Source organism: Charadrius vociferus, unplaced genomic scaffold, assembly GCF_000708025.1.
Source record: "Charadrius vociferus isolate BGI_N301 unplaced genomic scaffold, ASM70802v2 scaffold650, whole genome shotgun sequence".
Taxonomy (NCBI): domain Eukaryota; kingdom Metazoa; phylum Chordata; class Aves; order Charadriiformes; family Charadriidae; genus Charadrius; species Charadrius vociferus.
In genome coordinates, this window is record NW_009646736.1 from 3,373,738 (window position 1) to 3,397,185 (window position 23,448).

The 23,448-nt window shown below is 42.8% G+C and overlaps 1 protein-coding gene across 1 annotated transcript in view; it reads right to left on the reverse strand.

The window, feature by feature from the left end:
* Positions 1-686: 686 nt before the first annotated feature.
* DOCK10 (dedicator of cytokinesis 10) overlaps positions 687-23,448 on the reverse strand; it is a 136,324-nt gene continuing 113,562 nt past the window's right edge. Inside the window, exons 38-51 of the mRNA XM_009890246.1 lie at positions 22,558-22,740; positions 21,879-21,989; positions 20,243-20,458; positions 19,499-19,556; positions 19,070-19,168; positions 17,211-17,317; positions 16,460-16,582; positions 15,418-15,531; positions 9,453-9,599; positions 8,758-8,968; positions 6,274-6,464; positions 5,498-5,598; positions 4,998-5,136; positions 687-1,399 (exon numbers count right to left, since the gene is read on the reverse strand). Coding sequence (XP_009888548.1) covers positions 1,280-1,399; positions 4,998-5,136; positions 5,498-5,598; positions 6,274-6,464; positions 8,758-8,968; positions 9,453-9,599; positions 15,418-15,531; positions 16,460-16,582; positions 17,211-17,317; positions 19,070-19,168; positions 19,499-19,556; positions 20,243-20,458; positions 21,879-21,989; positions 22,558-22,740 — 1,920 coding nt within the window. The 3' untranslated portion in view covers positions 687-1,279. The remainder of the gene's footprint in view (positions 1,400-4,997; positions 5,137-5,497; positions 5,599-6,273; positions 6,465-8,757; positions 8,969-9,452; positions 9,600-15,417; positions 15,532-16,459; positions 16,583-17,210; positions 17,318-19,069; positions 19,169-19,498; positions 19,557-20,242; positions 20,459-21,878; positions 21,990-22,557; positions 22,741-23,448) is intronic.

Consider the following 23,448-nt stretch of genomic DNA (forward strand, 5'->3'; position numbering starts at 1 on the left):
GAGACAGTAGGGCAGAACACGGCAACATACTGGAAAAACCCTCCTGGCACCCCCACGAAGCAAGACACAGCCCTGGCTTCTGACCTGAACAAACGCTCGTGAACCTGTGGAGGCCTCAGGGCAATCACCAGGGTTTCTCCAGGCAAAATGAGCCACAGCTTAATGGAATTGTGGGGACTGTATGCATAGAAGAGAGGGATCCCAACATACGCATACAAGGAGCGGGGTCCCCTGAAAGCAGGGATTTTCTATGGGCAAAGGAACGAACACAAAGGACTGTGGAGGGGGAGTGCTGAGGTTAAAGGCAACTCGTAAGAGCTGGCAGAACCGCTCCACCTCATCCCAAGACGATGCAGCAACCATCTCACTAGAGGCACACAGTTTCCCAACAGGCCCTGGGCAAAATTTGGGACTATGAACTTCAAAGGAAGAGCAGAGGTTCCTTGGCCTCAAGCAGGAGGGCTACACCGAGCCCCTGCTTCCCAGGGTGGCCTCAGTCTGGGGCCACGGAGACAATCTGAAGCCACGTTCTGCAGATGCTCATAAACGCCCCCATTAGCAACCGCAGCACAACAGACAGGCAGGATGCAGGGGACATCCCGATTGCCACCGCTCTGGAAAGTGCTGACACGGGAATGAACCAATGCACAGACCTTCAAAGAGAAAAATTTTATGGACGCTTTTTATACACATACACAAATATTTTAATATAATGGTAACTGAAATGTTATCCATACTCTTAGTACTGTCATAATTAACTAAAAAGATATTTTTTTAAATTTTGTAAAAATGACATATTTTACACATCTTCTATTTACAATTGCAATATACTTAAATGTTATAAAACATCCACTCTGACCTTTAAAATATATGTATACTAGGACTTAGTATTAGATATATTATAATTTATAGCAAACTTAGGGTTTGCTGCGTACCTATCTGTTCAACGGGAACTTCATAACCAGCCTGGCTTAATAAAGGCTGCTCAAAACCAAAAATTGACAACAACAACAAGAAGATAGGGAATGTGCAAATATTGGGGCAAGCAAAAAATGATAAAAAAAAAAAAAAATCAAGCTTGCAGTTTTAAAAAATAACACTGTGAAGACTTCCAATAAATTAAAATTATAACCCACAAATCCTTTTCCTGGCATTGTCCTTGATCAAATTAATTTTCAGTACTATTAATCTAAAAGGAAAAAAACCCCAAACAAACAACAAAAAAAACCTCTCCAGCCACCCCAAGTCTTCCCAAGGCCACGTGTTGCCCACGCCGCAGTCACGCGTCAGGATTTGCCGGGGCGGGTGCTGCTGGCGCAGAGGAGCTGGCTCTATTGATGACTCGTGAATAGGTGCGCTCCATTCCTTGCTGTTTTGCCGAGTCCTCCTTGTATGCAATCTTTTCATAAAGAAGAAAAGCAAAAAAACATGCAACAGTGAGAGAGATCTGAATAGTTTGGAGTCTGAAGTGTCTGTTGTCTAGCCAAGGGTTCCCCATTTTTCTGTCTATTACACAATGATGCTAAGGATCTGGCAGAGGGAAAAGGCCTTTGCCCGGGGACCCAGAAGTGACCGGAGGCTGCAGCGAGAGGGAGGACATCCTTGGAGCTGGGGTGATAAATGGGGCTGGAATGGTGTCACCAGCTTCTGCCATCCAGTGCTTCATGGGGTTCCCTGAGCAGTGTTTCTCTAACAACTTTCATACAAACATTGAGAATCCACCTACATTTTATAAACTCAGCAGACACCTGCACCTACTGGTCATGGTACAGACTGGCCCCAGCTCTGCCCATGCAGTTATTCGGGGCGTGCAGTGTCCCCACCGAGCTTCACTCTCACACCAGCTGAAAAAATACACCCATTAGCAGGGTTTGGACCAATTGCCAGGCTGAGGCTGTGGGCAGAGCTGCGCTCTCGGGGAGAAGCAGCGGCAAAAGCTTGCTCTGCCCTGTCCTGTCCTACATACAGGCTTTAGCAAGAAGGAACATTTTTTTTTTTCTAGAAGTTCTTTTTAGCTTTGGTAATTGCTATTTTTCCTAGTTACTTCTATAAATACAGACTGAAAACCTGCTTTCTTCCATGGGGCACTATGCTGAAGCATCCACAGCAGAGACACGGGCCATTCCCACTGACCACACAGCCGCCAGCGGTGGAAGGGAAGCCTCTCCCCTTCACAAAACTCCAGGTGTAATCTTACACCGTCAACCCCCAGTTACCGCTGGTCGGGGTTGCAGCTCAGACACACCGTTTATTACTCAGGCAAACATGACGATGCTGCATCCGCGCACAGCGTTACTGCCCGAGCCAGCGACGCGTGCAGCTCTGGGAAGGAGCTGCTCTCACACCGTGGCTGGAGAAAGAGCCCCGGGACTCGGGTACCCTGGCAGCTCCCAGCAAAGCCCAGGAAACTGGAAGGAGAGCAGGGCAGCACGGCGGAGCACAGGCAGGCTGTGGGACACACACTGCCCAGACTGCTGACTTCACCCAGCCATGACTCAAACCTAAGGGTCTCCCCACCCAGGGCTGTCAGAGGAAGCGAGCTCGGGGCGGCTGCTGTTGCGCTGGGCTGTACCAGTCCTTCTGAAGCCCGTGTGCAGCCAGGCTTGCACCCCATCGTGGGCCCAGCCGGCGTCCCAGCGTACAGCCACGAGCAGCACGGTGGGCAGGGCTGCACGAAGGGGACCACACTCACAAGACGGGGGTTTGGCTTAATCGGTACCTTTCCAGGCCATTTGTCCCTACCCCTTCCATCCACCACTTCTGCTACTACTGGCACATGCTTTTGCATTAGGCTCTTGTCGGCTTGCCCCGCTGACCTCCCCAAGTTCACGATTAGGATCCTAAAGGTCTCAACACTGCTCATGGACAATACGTCACACGTAGACCTTGTCTTCTTTTTATCTTTTTAGCTCCCCGAGTGAGGGAGTCATCAGACACGAAACTAAACAAACATACCAAGTAGAAAAAACAGCAAGTGAGGAAAGTACATGACATTAAAAGAAAAAGTAGATGTAAGAAAAACGAACATACCACTTTTGGCTATAGTATTGAGGGAAATGTTAGACAGGGAAGAAGAGAAGCTGTATAAGCAAGGACCATGACAGAGCTGTCAGAAAAGAAAAAGAAAACAAAACAAAAAAAGAGAAAAAACATATGGTGATGAAAGAGTCACTGTCAGTGGGTGAGCAAAAAACCCCATCTTGAATACGACAATGGGAAAGATGGCAAATCTTACTGGTGTAAAAGCACACAGCAGAGTTACAACAGAGCCTCAAGCCTTCCAACGGTGAGATAGATATTTCAGCCGCAATTTACAGCGTGTGGTTTCTCTGAGGCAACGCTCTGCTCAGAAGTAGGGAGTTCATGCATTTGTTGCAAGAGGAGTAGAGTTTTCCCCAAAAATCATGCTGCCTGGAAAACTGTGCTGTCACTTATACGGCTGCCCCACAGGGCGGCAAGTGGGAGACTAGTTTTCAGTGCAGACTTTCAAATTCTGGTTAAACAGATGACGATTATGACTTTTGCTGGATGAACTCTTAACTTTACATATTAACATTGCTCTGTACAAGTAAGTTTGTATTATTTAGTCTTTTCATTTACACGAAGAAAACTCAGAGCTCACTGATATAAATACACGTGTGAGTATTTAATAGAACTCACCAAATATTTTACGAATGCTGAAATTCGTGGGCTGCTTATGCCTCATTTAAGTTGGCCATACATTTTCCATTCTTGGGGGGAACAGTAGTTCGCACGAGACATATGGTACTGCCTATGCATGTTGACTGGGTGGGCAAAATAACTTCCACAGGAGAGGCATGAACATTGAATAACAAACAATACCCTGAATAATTACATACTTAATGTAACAAACAGGGATAAATATTAGTTATGATAAAATTACTGGAATGCTTGAGGTTCACAAATCTTTATATGCCTAAACAGGGAGAACAGAACAGCAACCACCACTGAGCTCGTCCCCCACCTGGCACACACCAGCCTTCAAAGCACTTGCACAGCTTTACACCCTGTGAAAAACTAGCTCGATTCCACAGCAAGAATAACAATGGGCCAAACATTTCGGTAAACCCTTATTCTCTTCACGTGTGAACATGAACAACAGAGTATTGTCTAATGGGGTGCCAATTAGACACTTCTGTGAGATGCCATCACTGATACCAATGGTTAAACAAAGTAACTCTGTACACAAACAGTGCTTATGTGTGCTATAGGCACCTGGAAATGCAGTGTAACTGCTAGAGAATACGTATTGCTCAGGTGCAAGCTAAGGTGGCCTACACATGAGCACGCAGAGAAATAATTAAGCATGATCTCATTTGCACTTTAGTATGCAGAATCACTTGGTATTTAAATTAAAACAGAAAACATAATAAAAAAATATCTGCATGGACATAGCAATAGAACAGCTGCAAGTGTGCTCTGAAGTCCAGTTTGGTATTTTGGGATGTATTTCATATAATGCATTTAACATGGCATGTATTTTGACAGTGTACTTAAATACAACAAAATAAAAAACAAATAACTTGCTCTGAAAGCTGAATACAAATGGAAACTATAAAGACATCTCCTCCAGTTATAAGCTAGGTCTTAAAAGCAATTTACTGTTTTAATTAAATACATCACAGCTGTAGGATAAAGCAAGCAAAGCATAAACCACTAGTTTAACTAATTATCTTTCTGTGCCTCTAGACATCAGTCTGCGTTTAGCCTCATGAACATGCAACTTTGCAGTATCTAGCAAGACAGGTAAGAAGATAAACTTCTGTTGATCGGTTAGATTCATTATATATAATACAGCTGCACTTAGAAAAAGAGAGAGGAAAAAACCCTCAAAAAGAGTAAGCTATGTTTTCTCAGTGCCTGTTGCACTGCAAGGTTTTACTTCTAGTATTCTGCTTTACAGCTTCCTTTGTCACTAGAAGACACAATTAACCACCCTCATTCAGCCCAACCAGCACCAAAATAGATGATCTAACCTGTTCGTTCATAACTGCAGACAGCTCACTGAGCATATCCTTATAATGAGACTTCATCTCCCCCTGATATTCAAATTGGTCCTCCTTAATAAGGCGTTCGTTGACATCAAGAGCATGTCCACATGCTTCTGCAAATTGCCTACAAGCGCAAAACCACAAAGAACAACCATATTAATTTTGTAGTAATGAAAAATATCTATCTATACATACACACACACTACTGCTATACATACGCATACACACTACTGTACCTCTTCTCTCCCTTGCAAATTACACCTTGCTAGAAGTGAATTTCAGAACTCCTCCTCAGATCAAGAGGCATGTAGGCTACTAGGAAAGCCCAAAACTTCAGTAAACATCTTCTTGGGAATGGCTTGTAAGACAGGGTACGCGCAGATGTAAATGAGCCTGCTTCAATTCAGCCTGATTTCATGTCACACCTACTCATGCTACTCCGACTATGTGGAGGGTGGAAAATTTAAACTTGTTTAGATATTTACCTGAAGATTTCCTTCAGAAGCTTAACTTGATTATCAGGATATCTCTTAGCGTTTGTCTCTTCAAGAAAAGCTCGAGCATAGGCCATCGGTCCAGCATTTACCTGGGGGAAAAACATACAGCTGAGGTGCAGAGAACAAGCAGTTTATTGTCATTTTCTCTTGTGTTCCGAGGCTTGGGGACTGCCTCAGGCAACCAAGCCTGTGTGAAGAGCATCACTCCTCGTGTCACCTGAATGCAACCTGAAGAGTTTTACTGAGGAAAAGGGAGCTGGTCAGCCTCACACAACCTGCACATCTCTCCTGGCCTTTGAAAGTCTTTGGCTAGTTAACCATCTAGAAAGCTGTACGTTTGAAGACATTTTAATGAGGGCACCAGAAATACATGCACCTCTCACCAATGCCAACTTTTCTAAATAGGAAATGACAAAACTAACCCTAACAAAACTCCCGTTAAAGTATTTGCGTGTTCAGCTGTGTGATGGGCTTTATTCTCGAGTGACACGTGATGGTCTTGTTAGAAAGGTCTTAACATTTACTTAGAGAAGATTTGACTGAAATAGTTATATTTGCACATAAATCCAGCAGTCATCAACATCAGTGGAAAACTTTCCATTCCCTTACATTTTTAAAGCAGGCTCCAACAGCACTGGAACACAAGATATGACCAGAAATATAAAATAGACAAAACATGTCTGGAATGATGAAAATCAGAACAAAAAATTAGGTAGATGCATTGCAAAATAAAGAAAGAGGAAAAAAAGGGAAATTGTCATTACCTTGACACTGACGCTTCCTTGGAGTTTGAGCTGCAGTCGGATCATGTCCACTTCTTCCATTGTGCAAAGCTGATTGAGCTCTGAGACTTTTTTGGACATCTCATCAATCGCTACTTCAATAGGGTTCAGCTCTGTGCTGGTTTGGCTTATGACTTGAATACGCTTCTTCACATACGGAAACAAGTGACTGGCTACTCGAAAACAAGGAATGTATCAGAGAAACTCACCCAACAAGAGAGTATTTAAAAAACTAAAACAATTAAGTCAAAGTATGAACTTTTGACTTTGTCAATCTCTTTATCAATCTATACAAATTCAGTTTTAATCACCAAATGAGTGAAAGTGACACAGCAGGTCCAAACTGAATTTTGATTGGTGCTGGAAGAGTATTTCCTTTTGAATTCACCACTGTTTGCTACTGAGCTCTGTCACATCCACGTGGCAAAAAGCTCTCACCACTCACGTTTTAGAATCCACAAATTTCTTCTTCTGAGTTAAAGCACCAAATAAGCCCATACTGAACTTCAAACAGCTCAAAATATACCATCAAACATGTTTCAAGTTAGAGGCAGGAGCCTTTAGTTTAGCTGAGTTGGGTATCGCTCACCCACAGATAAACTGCTATTAATACATCATCCTTAAAGAAGTAAGGAGTTACTTTTAGTATTCACGCTAAATACTTCTATGGGAGCCGACAGGGGAATTAAAACCCCTTCCTTCCAGTCGAGGCCTCTTCACAGATCTCAGGGAGTCTGGCAAAGGTACAGTTATGGCACATTAAATCTGATCTATGCTAACAATCTTTTCCCGATTGCCCTACACGCACTTTGGAAGGCCTCCCAGACTCTGCGTATGCCCTCCTCTGGTGAGCATCTGCTGCCCATCAGCTCAGACCTAAATACACTCCAGCTTACAGGGTGGCTGCCTCCTTGGAGAGCAGGGAACACGGAACTTCCAGAGCTGGAAGCACGAGTCACAGCTCGGCACGGCAGAGAGACAGCGATCCACAGACCGCAGCCAGGCTTGTCCTCTGCGCAACACCAGCGGCAGACTCTGGAGCAGAGACACTGAGCAGGTACCGTTCCGGCCACCCAGTACCTCTGCCCAAGCACAATGAACTTCCACTGCTCCTCCAGTCTTATCGGTATGCCTTGCTTTCCTTCTCAAACTAAAGGCACTTCTTTTTATGTAGGAAGTAAATGAAAATATATGACTTTATGGAAGCGGGGGAAAAAAAAAAAAAAGAAAAAAAGAAAGGTGTTTCCTTCACAGAAAAGCACTGAGGTGAGGCAGGTGCCAGAGGGAAAAGCAGGGCAGAAGAGAAGGTCAGCAAATTCCCAGCTAATGCCAAAGATGGAGCCAGGCTGAGAGCGCTGGGAGCTGACAACAGCATGCAATAACCTAGAGAAAACGTTCTGCTGGAAGAACAACCCTCTCTGTTTTTGCCAGACATACCATAACAGCTGCACTTTCGAGTCAGTGAAACTACCTGCTTCAATACAGATCTCAAAACACCTACGGCTGCTCAAGCACTTAAAAACCCCCCACACAAGCTACTCCTCCTTTCTTCTTCTTACAAGCAAAGCTGTGTCATGTAACACCATGCCCTCAAACATCAGTGCTTCTTTCCTGACTTGCCACAACAAAACTTTTCGGTGACCACGCCTGTACTGTAAGCATCTTTCTTCACTTTGCCCTTTGGGGGAAGCAGATGCACTGAAGTCAGTGGGGAACTGGATTTTCTGTCGCTCAGGAGCCTTTGCTGTGAACACCAGCCTCCCTGCTCACGGCTGCCCATGAGAACAATGCCTCCATTTCAGACAGTTTGTCATACTCCCAGCCAAATTTCAGAAAGGTCAAGTTTCAGTAGCAGTTTCACAAAGGATGCCTCTTTAAAAAGAGATTTCAAGCACGATAAGGAACTAAGCATTTTCTGTTTAATATGACTCAGTAAGAGCAGACATACCTACTAGTGCTTCCAACATTGCTGTCTTAAAACACTGATTGTGCCCAATGAAATAAAATATTACCTCTCACTTTAAAAAAATGCCCTATAACGTATCTTACTCCCACTTTGAACAAAAATGCATATCTGCTAAGTTTTACTCTTCTTTGCAGTATAGGCACCTTACTTTGCTTTCTCTTTGACTTGTTTATTATTAAAAAAACAATGGTTCTGAGTGCTACACTGCCTCCAGCAGAACCACTCCCAAATTACATCACTGCAAGAACAGTTAAGATGTCAATAGTAAGGAAAAATAAGACAGCTGATGACTCCACAAATGAAAATAACTTTCCCCGGGACAGTCAGCAGGATTGTAAGAAAGCACATACTTTGCCAATGGATGCACTGAAAAGATTACTTATGATTCTGCACAACAGGCTGTGCCCACTGACTGTAGAAAACCTGGCACATGAAATGCACTGCTGGGCTTAACTGGCAAAGGTGGGATGGGAGGGGGAGAGCAGCCTGAACAAACGTACTTGTCAGGATTGTGCGCCTCTTGCACTGCTCTTCTACGCCTCCGTGCTTTTTTCCTGAGAGCGTGAAAGGTGTTTCAAACACAAAACGGTTGATGTTGTGATGCATTTCAAAGTCGGTCTTTCGATCTTCGGCTTCTTTCTCTTCAAAGAAAGGTGTGACATATGTCACCTGGATATAGGCATACTTTGGATCCAGGTCTTTGGGGTTGACCTGTGTAACGGTGACAAACAATAAAGTTCTGTTAAGTGTGATGAACTGTCAAGGCATCCATTATATTTCTGATGTTGTTATCTATCATGGAAATACCGATTAAAACTGAGACTTCCAAATGTAATATTCAGACCATAGATTAATACAAAGATATCTAACTAGGAGGGCCCCAAGAACAGTTCGACTTCTGAATATAGCCAATAGCAAAGGTGGATGAAAGCTAAATGAGAGAGAAAACAACCTGCTTCTGCACTGCAGTGAACATCTGCATGCTCTCCGCAGGCATACGCTCTCTTCCCCCCGACTGCGGTGCCCTGCTGTAACACTGTCGTTTCCATACAGCACCTGCCGTGCTGTAAGGGGAGGGTCTTTTTTTTTGTTTTAAAACTAGGTCATAGCAGTTCCCCCCCGCCCCAGTTCACATTCATTCAAAACACAGCTCTCAAAGGATGAACCAGGCACAAGATCCGCAAGTGTTTTGTACCTTGTTGGAATCCTGGATGATCTTCACGTTATCTATTCCAAACTTGTCTGCATAAAGTTTCATCAGCCTCTGAGAGATCTCAGACAAGCCCGTTAATTTGGGTTCTTTATAGATATATTCTTTGCCTTCCTCTTCTTCAAAAAACCCCTGTTTGGAAAGAAATGGAAGGATACAGTGAATGCAACAGGCAGGGCAAAGCCGGAATGAGGTGCTTACATCAGGAATCAAGGTTGCCTATACACCCACCAGAGCCTCCAGTATGCCATTTCCAGCACCTAAGGTAAAAGCTTACCTCTCTACACTCCTAGCAGACACATACCTACAGGTCTGCATTTATACTGGTCTAGTATCTCCTAAGTTACTCAGGAAATAACTCGTACACATTTATTCATGCAAGAGACCTAGCTGTTTAAAGAGTTAAAGTGCTTTCTTGAGAACACTGATGCGTGTATGATGAAAAAACCCTAATGAATTAAAAATTGGACATTAAAAATTCTTTACATTTTAATCATTTGGTTAAATTAACTATTTCGGAAGTGCTACGCTAACAGAACAGGAATGTAACAGCTGTTTGCTGGATGCCCAGCCCAGCTGGGGTGCACGCAGCGTGCCCCCTCCAGCACATCCTATCTGGGAGGTACATGTGCAGGCAAAGGCTGGGCACTGCACAGGGCACCACTGCTCGCGGCGATGTGCGGGGCCATGGTACAGGGAGCACCTGGGAACTGGTCTGCATCTGTTCAGGGCAGCTGAAGAGGAACTCTGGTAGCACCTTGAAAGGCCATATGGAATTGCAGCATTTTCACAGAGAATTAGTAAATGATTAACATTTGAAAAGAAAAAAAAAAAAAAGACAGACACACAGACTGTATTCCTTTGCAAAAAAGCTTAATCTTGTTAAGGTCATTTACTTATTACACTGGATGGACTTGGCAGAGCTTTAGTAAAAGGCTCCATTGAAAAGCTGAACAAGAACCTGTCAGGCTTCAGAAGAATTGCCGACCTCAGAAAATTAACACAGCATTGCATCACGTGCAGGTGAGACACTCAACCGCTACACGATGAACATGTACATCAATGCTCTGGGAGAAGCTCTCCCAGCTAAGTAGAGAGCAGCAGGTGCCCCATTAATGAGGACTGGATTTATCCCATCACCATGAGCCTCCTCCTAAGAGTTCATATGTTGCTGCTGAAATTCGGCAGTGTTAACCACTGCAGCTGTACCTAAAGCCTCCTCCTTTCACCTTAACACAAAGTGACCCAAAGGAAAACACCTGAAGCTGCAGGCATAAAGGGGAGAGGAAGACAGCGTTAATGATGTCAGACCCAAGGCCCTTTAAACTTAACACGACGTGGCTGGGACAGCTAATTCTGCAACATGCCTAGGCAAAGTGCCATCTATTGAAAAAGAGAGAAGCACAAATGAATGAAGTCAAGAGATACCACCAAAATCTCTTTGGAAGAGATGCAAAATTCAGCCTTTTTCTGTTAAAGCGTATTTCAACTTTGGCCACGAAAATTATAGACCAGGCAAATCTTCCCCCCAAATATATAGAATTAAAATAAATGAGCTGTAAATCTCAATATTTGTTTAGGAAAAAAACCCCTAAGCTTTGTTTCAACAGGGATTAACAAATATGTGCATCTCTGGCTTCTCCTTCAGTGAGGACAAGGGACAATAAAATTGTCTTTTAATTTGGCAAGTGCCAACAGCAATGTGGGCATTACTGGAAACCAATGACTAATAGCAGCAACTGCAGCTTGTCTGATAGTATCTTAATCAGTCTCACAGTGACCTTCTAACATTGCAGATTATCAATCAAACTCCATAGGCATACGAAGAACTTCACAGGTAATTAGAGAACAAATCTAGAACTCAAAAGCTGACACCCTATAAACAATTACTGAGCTGGGCAGACAATTGACTTTCTATTGATTTCACTGAGAAAAGATCTGCAGGATCATAACCTGCTTTTTGATCTTATTTCCACTGAAGCAAAACTGCTTTATGCAGGAAAACCTCATTAGTCTAATGCAACCATACTCAAACGGGCTACTCAGGATTGCTTCCGTCAAAAAACATCTGTTTTCTCTTACTATTCAATGTTTAAAAAAAACCAACAAACCCTCATGTTTTCCAAATTAATCACATAGCAAACTAGAATATAGTTTATCCTCTAAAATACTGATTCTGTGTATGTTTGCATGCTGGAACACAGTGTTTATATGCAAGTGCCGAATCTCTGTGCTGAAGCTGCATGGCACACTAAGATTGTATCTGTATTAATAGTTTTGCTTAAAAAAAACCCCATGAAAACAAAAAACTAACAGATTTAGTCTTGTCTCTAATGCAAGAGACATCATTTAAGTACATATTCCCTGTGATACTTCAGCTGACAAGTGACATAAGTTAATTGTGAGCTATAAATAATCCTGTCTGCCATATGCTATATGTTTGGCAACGACTACTGAAAGTAAGATTAAATACTTTTTAGGAGCCAAATATGCTCCAATTTCAGGAGTTTAAAATATTAAGCAGCCAAGGTCACATTATCAATGCATACCCCTAGATTATTTTCATACTTGTTGGTTTTGCCCTGAGGGAATAATGGAGCCTTACAGATAACAATTATGACACGGAGCAGCCAAACATAATGGAAGGGAGTCAACCTCCTGGACAGAAGGTTATTGGCTTCCACTGAGCTCCCATGTGCCGAGAGTCAAGTTGTGACCTGGGCTGTCACTGTAGGAGCTCTGAAAAGGCCCTTCTTCCTCCCCGTACGCCCTCATTCACAGCCCTTGCAGCTCACCGTAACTCTGACTCTTCTCTGCCCTTTGCTAGAAGAATACAACCCATCCCTGCAGCTGGTGTGCCAAGGGAAAGCCTCCTGCTCTACCTGACAAGAATTAGCATTTAATGGATCCTTCCCTGCCTGCATCGAGTGAGAATTACCTCCTGTGGTAAGTACACACATTGCACTTTTTGGTAAGGAAGCTACAGCTGTTTTATGACATTTGAAAAGGGGACTCATCTTCTGATCTTCAGACATAAACCTACAGTCAGCTCACTGCTATGAAAACCCGCCCTCCAACTTCTACAGCTTCTTGTACAGAGAGGAGAACAGAACCTCAGCTCTACCTCTACCTAACACTGCTCTGAAAAACAAGTCTACAATGTCTTTGCTTATCAGCACAATATGAGTTTTCAGCTATTCAACATCTTTAACAATATTTTTTTTTTATTCAAGAAAGATCTTGACTTCTCGAAACACTCATCTGTAAATAAAATCATAAACACTGGCTAGTGTGGCCACTTGGTGGTGCAACAAGATGTTGTCACCAAAGGCCTGTAACAGAGTTGGCAGTCTAAAACAGCAGCTGCCATGAGATGCGGCTCTCTGAGCTGGCAAATAAAGCTCTCCGGCAAAAACAACCCACTGCATCCTCCCTAAGGACTAGATTCATTAAAATCATGCTTCCAGAGGGTCCCCGCACCAACGCGGTAACCAAATATTGCCTTTGCATGAAGAAGTAGATTTTTCAGGTGCAGATGCAGATTTTCTTTTTCTACTAAGAATCCCCCAAATTCTCCCTGCAAACAGTATTTGCAGTATTCTTTTGTCCTTTAATCGGCTCTCTCTGCAGTTTTTGTTTTATTTAAGAAACAGTAGTGTTCTGTTTTTACAAAATATATATGTATATATTTATTATTGACACAATTGATAAAAATGTTTAATGAATAAATGCATATGTGCAATACTGTATTTTTTTCTTTGTGTGTGGTTATGTATATCTACCCACAGGTATTTTATAGACCAATATACGCGTAAGACTGAAAAGGAATCCCATACCTGCATACCGAGCACCCCTTCCTTTTTAGCGGCCCAAGCAGAGCAATTCATACTGGTTTAACTGTGTAATACTAGTAAAACGTGCAACCATTAGCTTTTGGGAGAAAGTGTGCAAAGTCTGCCAGACGCACAAAAAAGGGAACTGCTTTTAATGTTTTAAAAGAACTGGGCAGGGAGGCTGCTTTCAGCATGGAGACCTGCAATACTCTTGGCAACAGAAGGGCGAAAAGGCCCCATACCTTTCCACTTGCACAGCTAAATTGGAACTAAGTGGCACACGGGGAAAAAGGAACTGACAGAAATAGAAAAATAAAACCTTCCAAAGGGAAGAATATGCAGGCACAACCGCTATATGGGAACAGACTATTCTCTCTGTCTCCCCTTCCAGGTCCAGCTTCCTCTGTAGCTCCCACACCTGCCATGGGGCTTAGTGGACTGGTAAGCCCTCCTCAATCAGTTCTGCACACCCACTCCTATTTCTCTTGGAAAACGAGGCACAAGTAATGCTGATGGGAATGATCCACCTTTAGTTATTTGCACCGTGTCACGCATTTTTGTCCCTACGCCTCTGCAAGAGGCAATACGGAGCAGTCCCACTTTCTACCCCATAACATCCCTTCTGCAAAAGGCAAGGAGGAAGCTGTGCTGTTTGCATTTAGAGCTCAGTGTCCAGAGGCACCAGGGAACAGACCGAACAATACGCAGCTATGAAAGTCATATGCTTTAGAGCACTAAGGCTGTTTAAATGAAGTTGTCCTTGTGGCACTGGCAGCTGAAAAGTCATTGTACTGTAACAGAGATTTCAACCCCGTTCAGCAGAACTGCCGTGGCTAAATTACCCACCTACAAGTAGCTGCCTCTGGGAAAGCCCCGGCAAGAAGATGCAAGTAGGAGAGTCCTGTTTTCCCCTCTGCTGCCCCCGTTTTGAGGAAGGACTCACCATTGCCCTCTGACTCCCAGTTTACTTGCTCCTAACAAGGTACCATCAGGCAGGTGGCCGCAGCCTGCCCAGAGCGCTCCAGTCACCACTGCCACTCGTCGTAGACTGCACGGGCCAGGACAGCAGACTTGCATTCAAACAGCATTAATGCTACTCCGAGTTTGTCAACGGAGGAAGAAGGGGGTCCAATCCCACTCCCAGTGAAGCCGAGAAAAACTTTCACTGAGATGAGATGACGCAGCATTGGGCCCCACGGTGCGCACACAACACGGCGACAGATACAGCTTGGTAATTCAGGTAGCTGAACAAACAAAAATTAGTTTGCAGGATGCAACAATGAATGAAACGACGTTATTTCATCTGCCACGAACCAAAGAATCGAGAGCACAGGAAAGTTAATGTTAAGTAACAGTACAGGGAAGGATGGAGGACGTGTGAGGAGAATTAAACAAAACATGCAAAAGAACTAGACTTACCACAGCCTTGAATAAGATCAAAAGGAGAAAAGAGCAAATTTCTGCATTAAAATCTAATTAGCAAACAGAATGATTTACATCAATCTGTTGTTTACACACCTTATTATTTTAAATGAAATTGTGTGCTTGCCAAAACCAGGACTTAAAAAACCACGCTGGATTGCTACACTGGTTTGTAGTGGAAGAAAGCACAAAATAACGCTTTGAGGATGCTGAAGCACACAGCAGAGGGAATAAAACTACTCTACAGTATATGGCACAGAATCAGAGGTGGCCTGAAAGCAGAAATCAGTCAGCGAGAAACACAACAAAACATCTACTGCATAGTGCTGTGCTTTAAGCTCTATTTGAAGAGGTGGCCATATATCAAAGATGTCTTGTCTGGTTTTATTTAAGTTTTACTCTGAAAAAAGCTGCCCTGCCTCAGTCTCGCTTGATGAAGTCAAGAACTAAAGCTGACGTACATGTCTGTTCTCCATTACACCACTAAATCCATAGCAGCAGTTTACACAGGTGCAACTGAGTGCTCTCTCTTCTGAGTAAAATCCTCCTTGCAGTATGACCCACGAGGCACTTTCTACCCCATGACTCACAGCCAAGGGCTTCCCTGTTTTAGTTTCCCTGAAATACATCAGGATCAGAAGAATGTGGCTGAAATCTGGGAATCTGTGGACACAAAAGAACACAAGTAGACTTACCTGCCCATAAAATGCAACACGGTAATATCGCCCAAAGAGACGTTTCTCTGAGTTCACTACTTCTGCAACCTTCAGGTACGAGCGGTGGATGTCGTAGTACAAATCAGATAGTCTCTATATTAAGAAACAAGGAGAGCGAGGGGAAGTGAGAGAGCACAAGTACTTTGGGAAATGACACTAAGGCTCTATGCAAGTATGGCTTCTCTTAACGGGATTACCAAACCTTTGCAAAGATGGCCGCACGCGCTCAGCTTTAACCTTGTCAGCAATCACTAAAGATTCATTTCAAGGTTTCTGTCATCTTCTGAGCACCCAGTTTTGTGGCAGTGGGTGCCTTTATGTACAGGGTCACACAGGAAGGCAAGATCCCATCACTGGGCAGTGGTAGGGACTTACCAAGAGGTCAGAGAACCTACGTGTCCTACGTGCAGGTAGGAGCAGGATGCCAACAACTCCAGTCAGCTCCCAACCCCATGCAAAGATATGCTATCCACAGTTACCACCAAAAAGCACTTTCTTGGGACAGTGAACCAAAATTTCTACTAAGTTTAAATTCGAGGACCTGCTTCCTCAGCATACAGCTTATAGCTACCTACATCTTGGGTTTGTTTTTTTTTTTTTAATTTAAAACCAGAAAAATCCGTAAATGAGATTATCATCTGGTTATCCATTATGCACTGAAATTGTCAAATAAGAAATGAAGAAGCCCTGGAATTGGGAAAAGATCACACAGTTCATCAGCAGACAACGCGAATGTGCTCTTGATTTAAGAACTCACATGAAAATTCACATCCACTGGCTAACACAAGAGGTTTGTTTGAAAATGTTTTGTTCACTTACTGTTACATTGATGCTGAAAAGAGGAAGGTAAGGTACCAAAGTTTTTCAACTACTTACAGCGCAAAACATTAAAAAGATAAATTACAGACAGGAAGGAAAAAAAACCCACATTCCTTTTGAAGAAAGCACTTTTTTCCCCTTAAAAATTTTGATCTTTACTGTTGTGTTAAGATAATAAAAAAACCAAAAAACAACAACTTACTTTAAAGTCCCTCTGCTTCTCAAAAACAGCAATGATAGGCTTGTTAACCTCAGCAATAAGCTCATATCTCTCAGACTTCCACAGGTATTCAACACACAACTCCAACTGCTCCACAAGAACATTCTGCAATTACACAAATACAAATAGTTCAGTGACTCCACAGCTGGTGGCGTTTAATTAACAGCAATGCAGCAAAAGGACATATTCACTATTTCATTTTTGTTCTGCATCTTTTATATTAACGTTTACTTCAATGACACAATGTTTAATCAGGTATTGGTGACCTAGCTCTTCTTTAGATAAAAATGCTGAAATAACAGTACCATGAAAATACTCGACATAGAATCATAGAATGGTTTGGGTTGGAAGGGACCGTAAAGATCATCTAGTTCCAGCCCCCCTGCCACAGGCAGGGATACCTCCCACCAGCCCAGGCTGCTCAAAGCCCCATCCAGCCTGGCCTTGAACACCTCCAGGGATGGGGTGTCTCATTCAGAAAAACGAGTTTGCTTCGTGGGCTCCCCCCTGTCCTAACTTTCAGCTCTGATAGTTAATGACCTGGTTAGCTAAAAACCTATCCCTGCTATTTAGTACAACAGCTATGACATTTCACTCATAAGCTGTGCTGTGCGCCTTTTAATACTGCATGAAGTACACTCTCACTCTAATTTGTTTAACATGCACAGGCATCCATTAGAAATAACACTCACTGTTAATATAGAACAAGTATATAAATGTTAACGGTACTGACCTCATTATAGGGAGTATCTTGCATCCCAGAATCTTCCTTCATAGCGCCTTCTTCTTTAATGTTGGGGGTAATGCTCAGAAAAGCAGGCCATCCCATGGAAAATAAGCCTTGAAGCGCAAGCCATAATAATGTCAATTAATGACTGAATAACCAGATAATTCAAAAAGTTATTGGATGCCATTAAAACAGAGAGATTTTATTTGACTGGATTAGTTACTTTTTTCACAGTCAAGTGATGAGAAGCACAAACGGAACTGACTGAATTCATGAGACTATTACACATTTTCTTTATGACATAAATCCACTTGTCCAGGCAAAGGGCGACTATAATATTTTCCCGATACAATCTTATTCCTTTCTTTGGCATTTCGGTTCCTTAGCTGTACAGTGCTGGCAGTCCTTGTAAAACTATACACGCAACACTCCTCTTTACAGCAATTACCGTCGCAGGCTGAGGAGAGACAACTTATACTCATGAAACCAGTGCTGTGACTCCTGGCCTGACCTACAGACACTTGACGGAACATGCTGGGACCTGCACTCGTCCCACCCATCAGGTTTCCTAAGCGAGATGGGCACAGTCCCCCCAAGCTCACTGCAGGCGATGGGGAGACGTGCTCAGGAGCAGAGTGTGCCTTTGCTGGGCTCCGGGACACCCTGGCAGCGGCTCTCCCTACCCTGCCCAGGGTCAGCAGGGCAACCACAGCCCTAACCGAGGAACTCTCTTGCAGAAAGCTCAGGCCGGCAGCAGAAGCTGCTGAGGGGAAGGTTCACAAGGATTAAAAACGAGTTTACGTTTAATATTTGCTAAGCTGGGGCCTTAGTGCAACGGTTGCAGAAAGAACAACTTACACAGGCATTGCACATTGCAGATCAGGCAGAGTCTGACCTGCAGAGGTTTTACTACCACTTCTGAACGGTAAAGGTAAACTCGCCAGTGGAGGCGACGAACTCCTGACGTGGTTCGTGTTCAATTTAAAAGTAGGAAAATGCTGGTAAGGCACAATTAAAAAGCTAACCTTTACACATTGAGACAGAGGGGCTCCTTACCCTCTGTCAAGTTTCAAAAATCATTTAAACATAGGTTTAAAACGACCCACAAGTTCTCCACTCCACATACTGTGATCTGTTATTCATGCAAAGTATTTTACCACTAGTGAACCCACCTCAAAATATTGCACAGAAAGCTTCCTTCTAAAAGGATGCATTTTTTCATCTCGCCCACAGACACTTCAGAAGTGTACCAGAGAACCATGTTTTTTCTAAAACTAAGTTTTCTCTTCCCCAGATATTTGCCCTCACCCCCAGAAATTGCTCTTTTGTGAAAATTGCTAAAATACCTCATGCTGAGAATTACTTTGGAAGACACATTTCATAAACTAAATAACCACTGGCATAGAAGCATTTAATAATATAAGCCTGCACTTTATTTCTCTAATAAGCATCACAGATTAAAAAAAAAAATAAGCTTTATCTTTACTAAGTTACATATGGATAACCAGATATTAATTCTGCCCCCGTGCCCTCCCAGCTTTGGCTAGTCAAGGAATTGGACATGGATTTGCGTGCTAAACACCAATTGACCTGAGAGGGATTTCTGCTGCTGCTGACGAGCAGAGTGCTCTCTTGCTGAAAGAGCCCTTAGCCAGAGACATTCTGAGCAATTCATCAAACCAGCCAAAGAGCATCAGGAACGTAACATAATGTTTCCAACATTACTTGCTTGCTATTACAGCCATCCACATGCACTATAAATATTTTTGCTTTGGCAGATATTTTTCCAGATCAACTGGAGAACAGTAATTTGATTCCCTAATTATGTTATTTGACCCATAAACAGGCACGGTTAGAGCACTCACTTCCTCCATTGTGAGTTGTTAGTAACACATTACTATCAGAGACTTGACCATCTTCCAGGAGCATACGTGAGGTACAAATCTTTTCCATTTTCCAGTAACCTATGATAGTGTAAGATGGTATTAGTACACTGCTACTGGTATGTGTTAATACATGCATATTTAACAACAACAGACCAACAAGAGAAGCATTCTCTTTTAGCACTAGCTTACTAAACATTTAATTAACCCTCTTTACACAAAACACACACTTTCACTGTTCTAGTGCTAAGATTAGGACTTACAATATATTTAAAAAATAAAATATTTGGGAAAAATTCAAGCAGATTTACGAATACTTTGTATATAAGGAAGGAAAGTAGGACAGCCAAAAATTATTTTCAACAATAATGTCTATAGGTACATAGTTGGTGTAGAATATGTCGATCTTACCCTTTCTTTTCAGGTACTCCGCAATAAGAGCAGCGATATGGATATAGCACATAGCAGCCTGTAATCAAAGACCAAGACACACGTCTGTGTTAAAGTACACACTTACAGCATACACGTAATAAGGAGCACATACTTTCATCACAGTCAAGTCATGCTGCAGAAAAGGGAAGACAATATAACTGTGTAAGAAAATAAAGGATTAAATTACGAACTCCTTAAGTGTTAATTTCACTCAGTGTCTTAGGTAAAAGCATAGATTTGCTCAAGAAAACCATTAAGATTACTTAGTAAATAAGACATTCCTGGGTTATGCACTGGAGTTTTGCATCACCCGTTTAGTTTTCGATGAGAAGGACAACATGTTATAAGCGAAGCTCCTCTCCTATGGTATAGCAGGGGAGAAGAAAGTTATGCCTTGCTCATAACCTCATCTGCACTACGCCTACTGTGCCTGTTGTGGTTAAGCAGCAGAGATGCTGATGTGATACTGACCACAGCTTCCCAGTCAGACATTTTCAAGTCTTTCTCAAGCACGTATCAGGTAGTCACGATTCGACGAACTTGGATACGGAGCACATCACCTCTCTAGGTGTTTTTCAAACCTGCCTTCCTCTAACTTCAAGTATGTGAGAGACATTGTATGAATCTCTTGAATCACTACTGTTGTCTGTCTTTCAGAGCCCTTTTCATCAGAACATCTCAGCCTAAAGACAAATGGATTTCCTATTCATTTATTTATATTACCTCTGATAAATCTCCATTTCTTGCGTGAATCTTGGCCATGCTTTCAAGCCATGTCCTACGTAACTCAGGTGTGCTGGCATAGGAATTTGCTAGGCTGTACTGCAGATCCACAAGCATCTCGGGGTCCTTCTCATGCTCCTTCATCTGAGCTGTGGCCATTAAAACTGTTCTGATGCGTTTGGTCAGATCCTTCACCTCTGCTGGGAAATTAACGTTCTTTGGGAAAGATAAGCAACACATCACTACAACCATCCAAAGAGCCACAGGCAGCACCCCTGAACGAGCTACAGTCTGGCTTATGGAAGACGTTCTTCCCCTTCCCTAATTCAGTAGGCTTCGGAGCAGAGCCACAGTTCCACAGTATGTACACATTGTACACAAATCTTTGACTTTTTTTACTGATGTGCCATAGCACCTACTAGATACCCCTGCCAGGCAGCTGTACAACTGCCTGTGAGCAGCCACACCACTGAAGTCAGCAAACGGAAACATTTGTTCCTCGGTTGCTTACTGGATCCAGAACTGGATTCTCCCACACTTTCAGCTGACGAACGGCACCGTGCACTATAGACAGTGCTGCGTGACTACACTCGCAGCATGTTTCACCGCAGTGAATAAAGCACGACAGGCTGGCTCCTGGCCGTCTCACGCTGCGCAAGATTAACACAGAGTCCTTGTATTGCTCACATCAGCTGCTCTCAACATATTTAACTCAGCTCTGCAGTTTCTCTTTCTCAGATGGGCAACGAAATACATATCTATTTTCAGACTTTTTCCCCCCTTGTTCCCTTTGTTTAAAAGTGAAAACATCCAGAAAAAGTAAATGAAATTAGATCCTCCCTCTACGTCACACAGAGATGAGCGTGTTACAGATGCAGTGTGACTGACTGCAGTGTTGGGAAATCAAAGCAGGACTTTGGAAATAAATACAATTGTAACTGCATCTTATTAAATAAGACATCAAATTACTTATGCTTATTATCTACCAATTTGCTCACACTAACTTTATTATTAACGTCAGTGGAGATACCCTAAAGTCACCTTCAGAGAAGGAAAAACACCTCTGAAGTATAAAATTCAAAATGCATGTTGACAAGTGCTTGGCCAGGGATTGTAACAATTAAAAACTGGAATCCTTTTCCAATACCTTTAGTACAGACAATGAATATAACAGCACTGGTAAGTACCCTAAGAGCTAAGTGCCTTTTCCAGGGGGTTAGCAAGCTGCTACAAAACCCAACTGTTGTGCACGTTTTTGCTACACATTTACTGAACAGACTAAAGGGATACTTTGTAGACTAAAAACTGTTTGTCAACTGCAATTGTGTTTCATCAGTCACAGTGCATGATACCTCCCCTCTGACATCAGGCAAATTAACAAAATAAGCAGTGAATAACAAGTAATACAATTTTCAAATAAAAATATCTTTTTTTTTTGTTTTAAAAATTATTTTCAATTATTAAGCTTCTGAGTCACAAACATCTTCATGAACTTCAGGCTGCCTGAAAAAGGCCCACTCTGAACGCATAAATCACTGTCTAATAAAAGCCAGCAATTCTATTCACTGCAACGCCTGCTCCTCTGAAATTGTTGACCTTTTGCAAGAGGTAGTGATTGACAAAAAATGTTTCTTACTTTCATCTGCTTGTCTCCGTTAGCAAAATTATTTATTATTGCAAGTGAATGTTGAAAACGAGATCCGCCAATCCCTGCATCCGCTATCAGCTGGCTCACTGCTTTGATGAGCTGTATGGGGGGAGCAAACACAGGCTGCAATTAGCAAAGAAAATCAAAGTTTCTGAATAGCTTTTAATCCCTATTTCAAAACAACTTGATGTACCAGACTAGCAGAGATGCACTTTTATACCTGTCTTAAGAAGATAACTTATACAAACACAAGGACTGGGAATAATCTTTCCAGTATTTGCAATTGCTCACATTTTGCAGTGTAAGAGCACTGTTACCGGACTTTACATTTCTGTTACTATACTATCTGATTCTGTTTAGTTCCTTCATCAGCTATGTTCTCACTGCTGTAAGCAATGCACGTCAATCAAGAACAGCCATTTATCTGACTATTTATTGGCTGTGCAGCTACATTCACAGCTGTTGTCTCTCCCTGGGACAGAGTTGAGCAGCCCGGGAACAGCAGAGAATCCAGCCCAATGTCTTCAGACTTGGCAGGAAAATCAAGCAACCACAGAGAACTGCCCGTCTGAGGACTCCAAAAGAATTGCTTTGCTACAATGCATAAAAATAATGATAAAAAACAATGCACATCTGCTAAATACTGATGATCTCACATTTCACTTACCTGTAGATGGGATCTGACTATGGATTTCTGCTTGTTAAATTCAAAGTTCTTTCTCATGAAAAAATAAAGAAGAGCAGATGCCTCTGTCTGAGTTGAACGTGACCTATGGTTACAACACTTCAGGATTTCATAGCAGAGCGAACCGCAGAGATCTGCTTGTCCTTGGAAGAATGCTGATGGGAACTATCAAAAACAATGTGTGAATATGTTGAGCACTACTCTCAGGCACTGGTACAGTTATTCCGAGGCAATACTTTCTTCTGTTAAGCTTTCAGTAAAAACAACTCACTCTCCCATATTCATTCACACCAGGGTTTAGTGAAAAAATTAGCCGCTGGCTAAACATAGTCCCACGTGCAAATTAAAATTAAGTAAAAACTGCACACAGGTTTTCATACAAACACCGTATGCAACACAACAATCAAACTGGCCTGCAGGAAGCCCAGACAGCAGCTGGCACGCAGCAAGCGTAAAGGCAGAGCAGCCTGACTGCAAGGAACGCAGAACAGCTAACCAAGGAGAGCGTGTGTGGGCTTCTGCACTGCTATAAAAGCTGTTCAGGAGAAAGAAAATACTTTGAGTAGCAAAGTCAGCGAACTTCCAGGGGTCGAGAGTCTGAACAGCAAGAGACAACAGAGAGCGAAGGATGGCTTTCCGAACCATACATACTATTTACCAGCAGGGTGAATATAACAGCAGACAGCTCAGAGACAGCATACTGGCTACAAACCTCAAGTATCACCAGAGAGGTTCTACTGCAGGAACCATGACTGACCCCTGTTCCCACAGAACTACGAAGAGAGACTTCAATCCCGAGAGCGACAGGATGAATGGAAAGGGCGATCCTGGATATTTATTCATCCTCCCCATTGCACGGAGTTCTTCCATTCC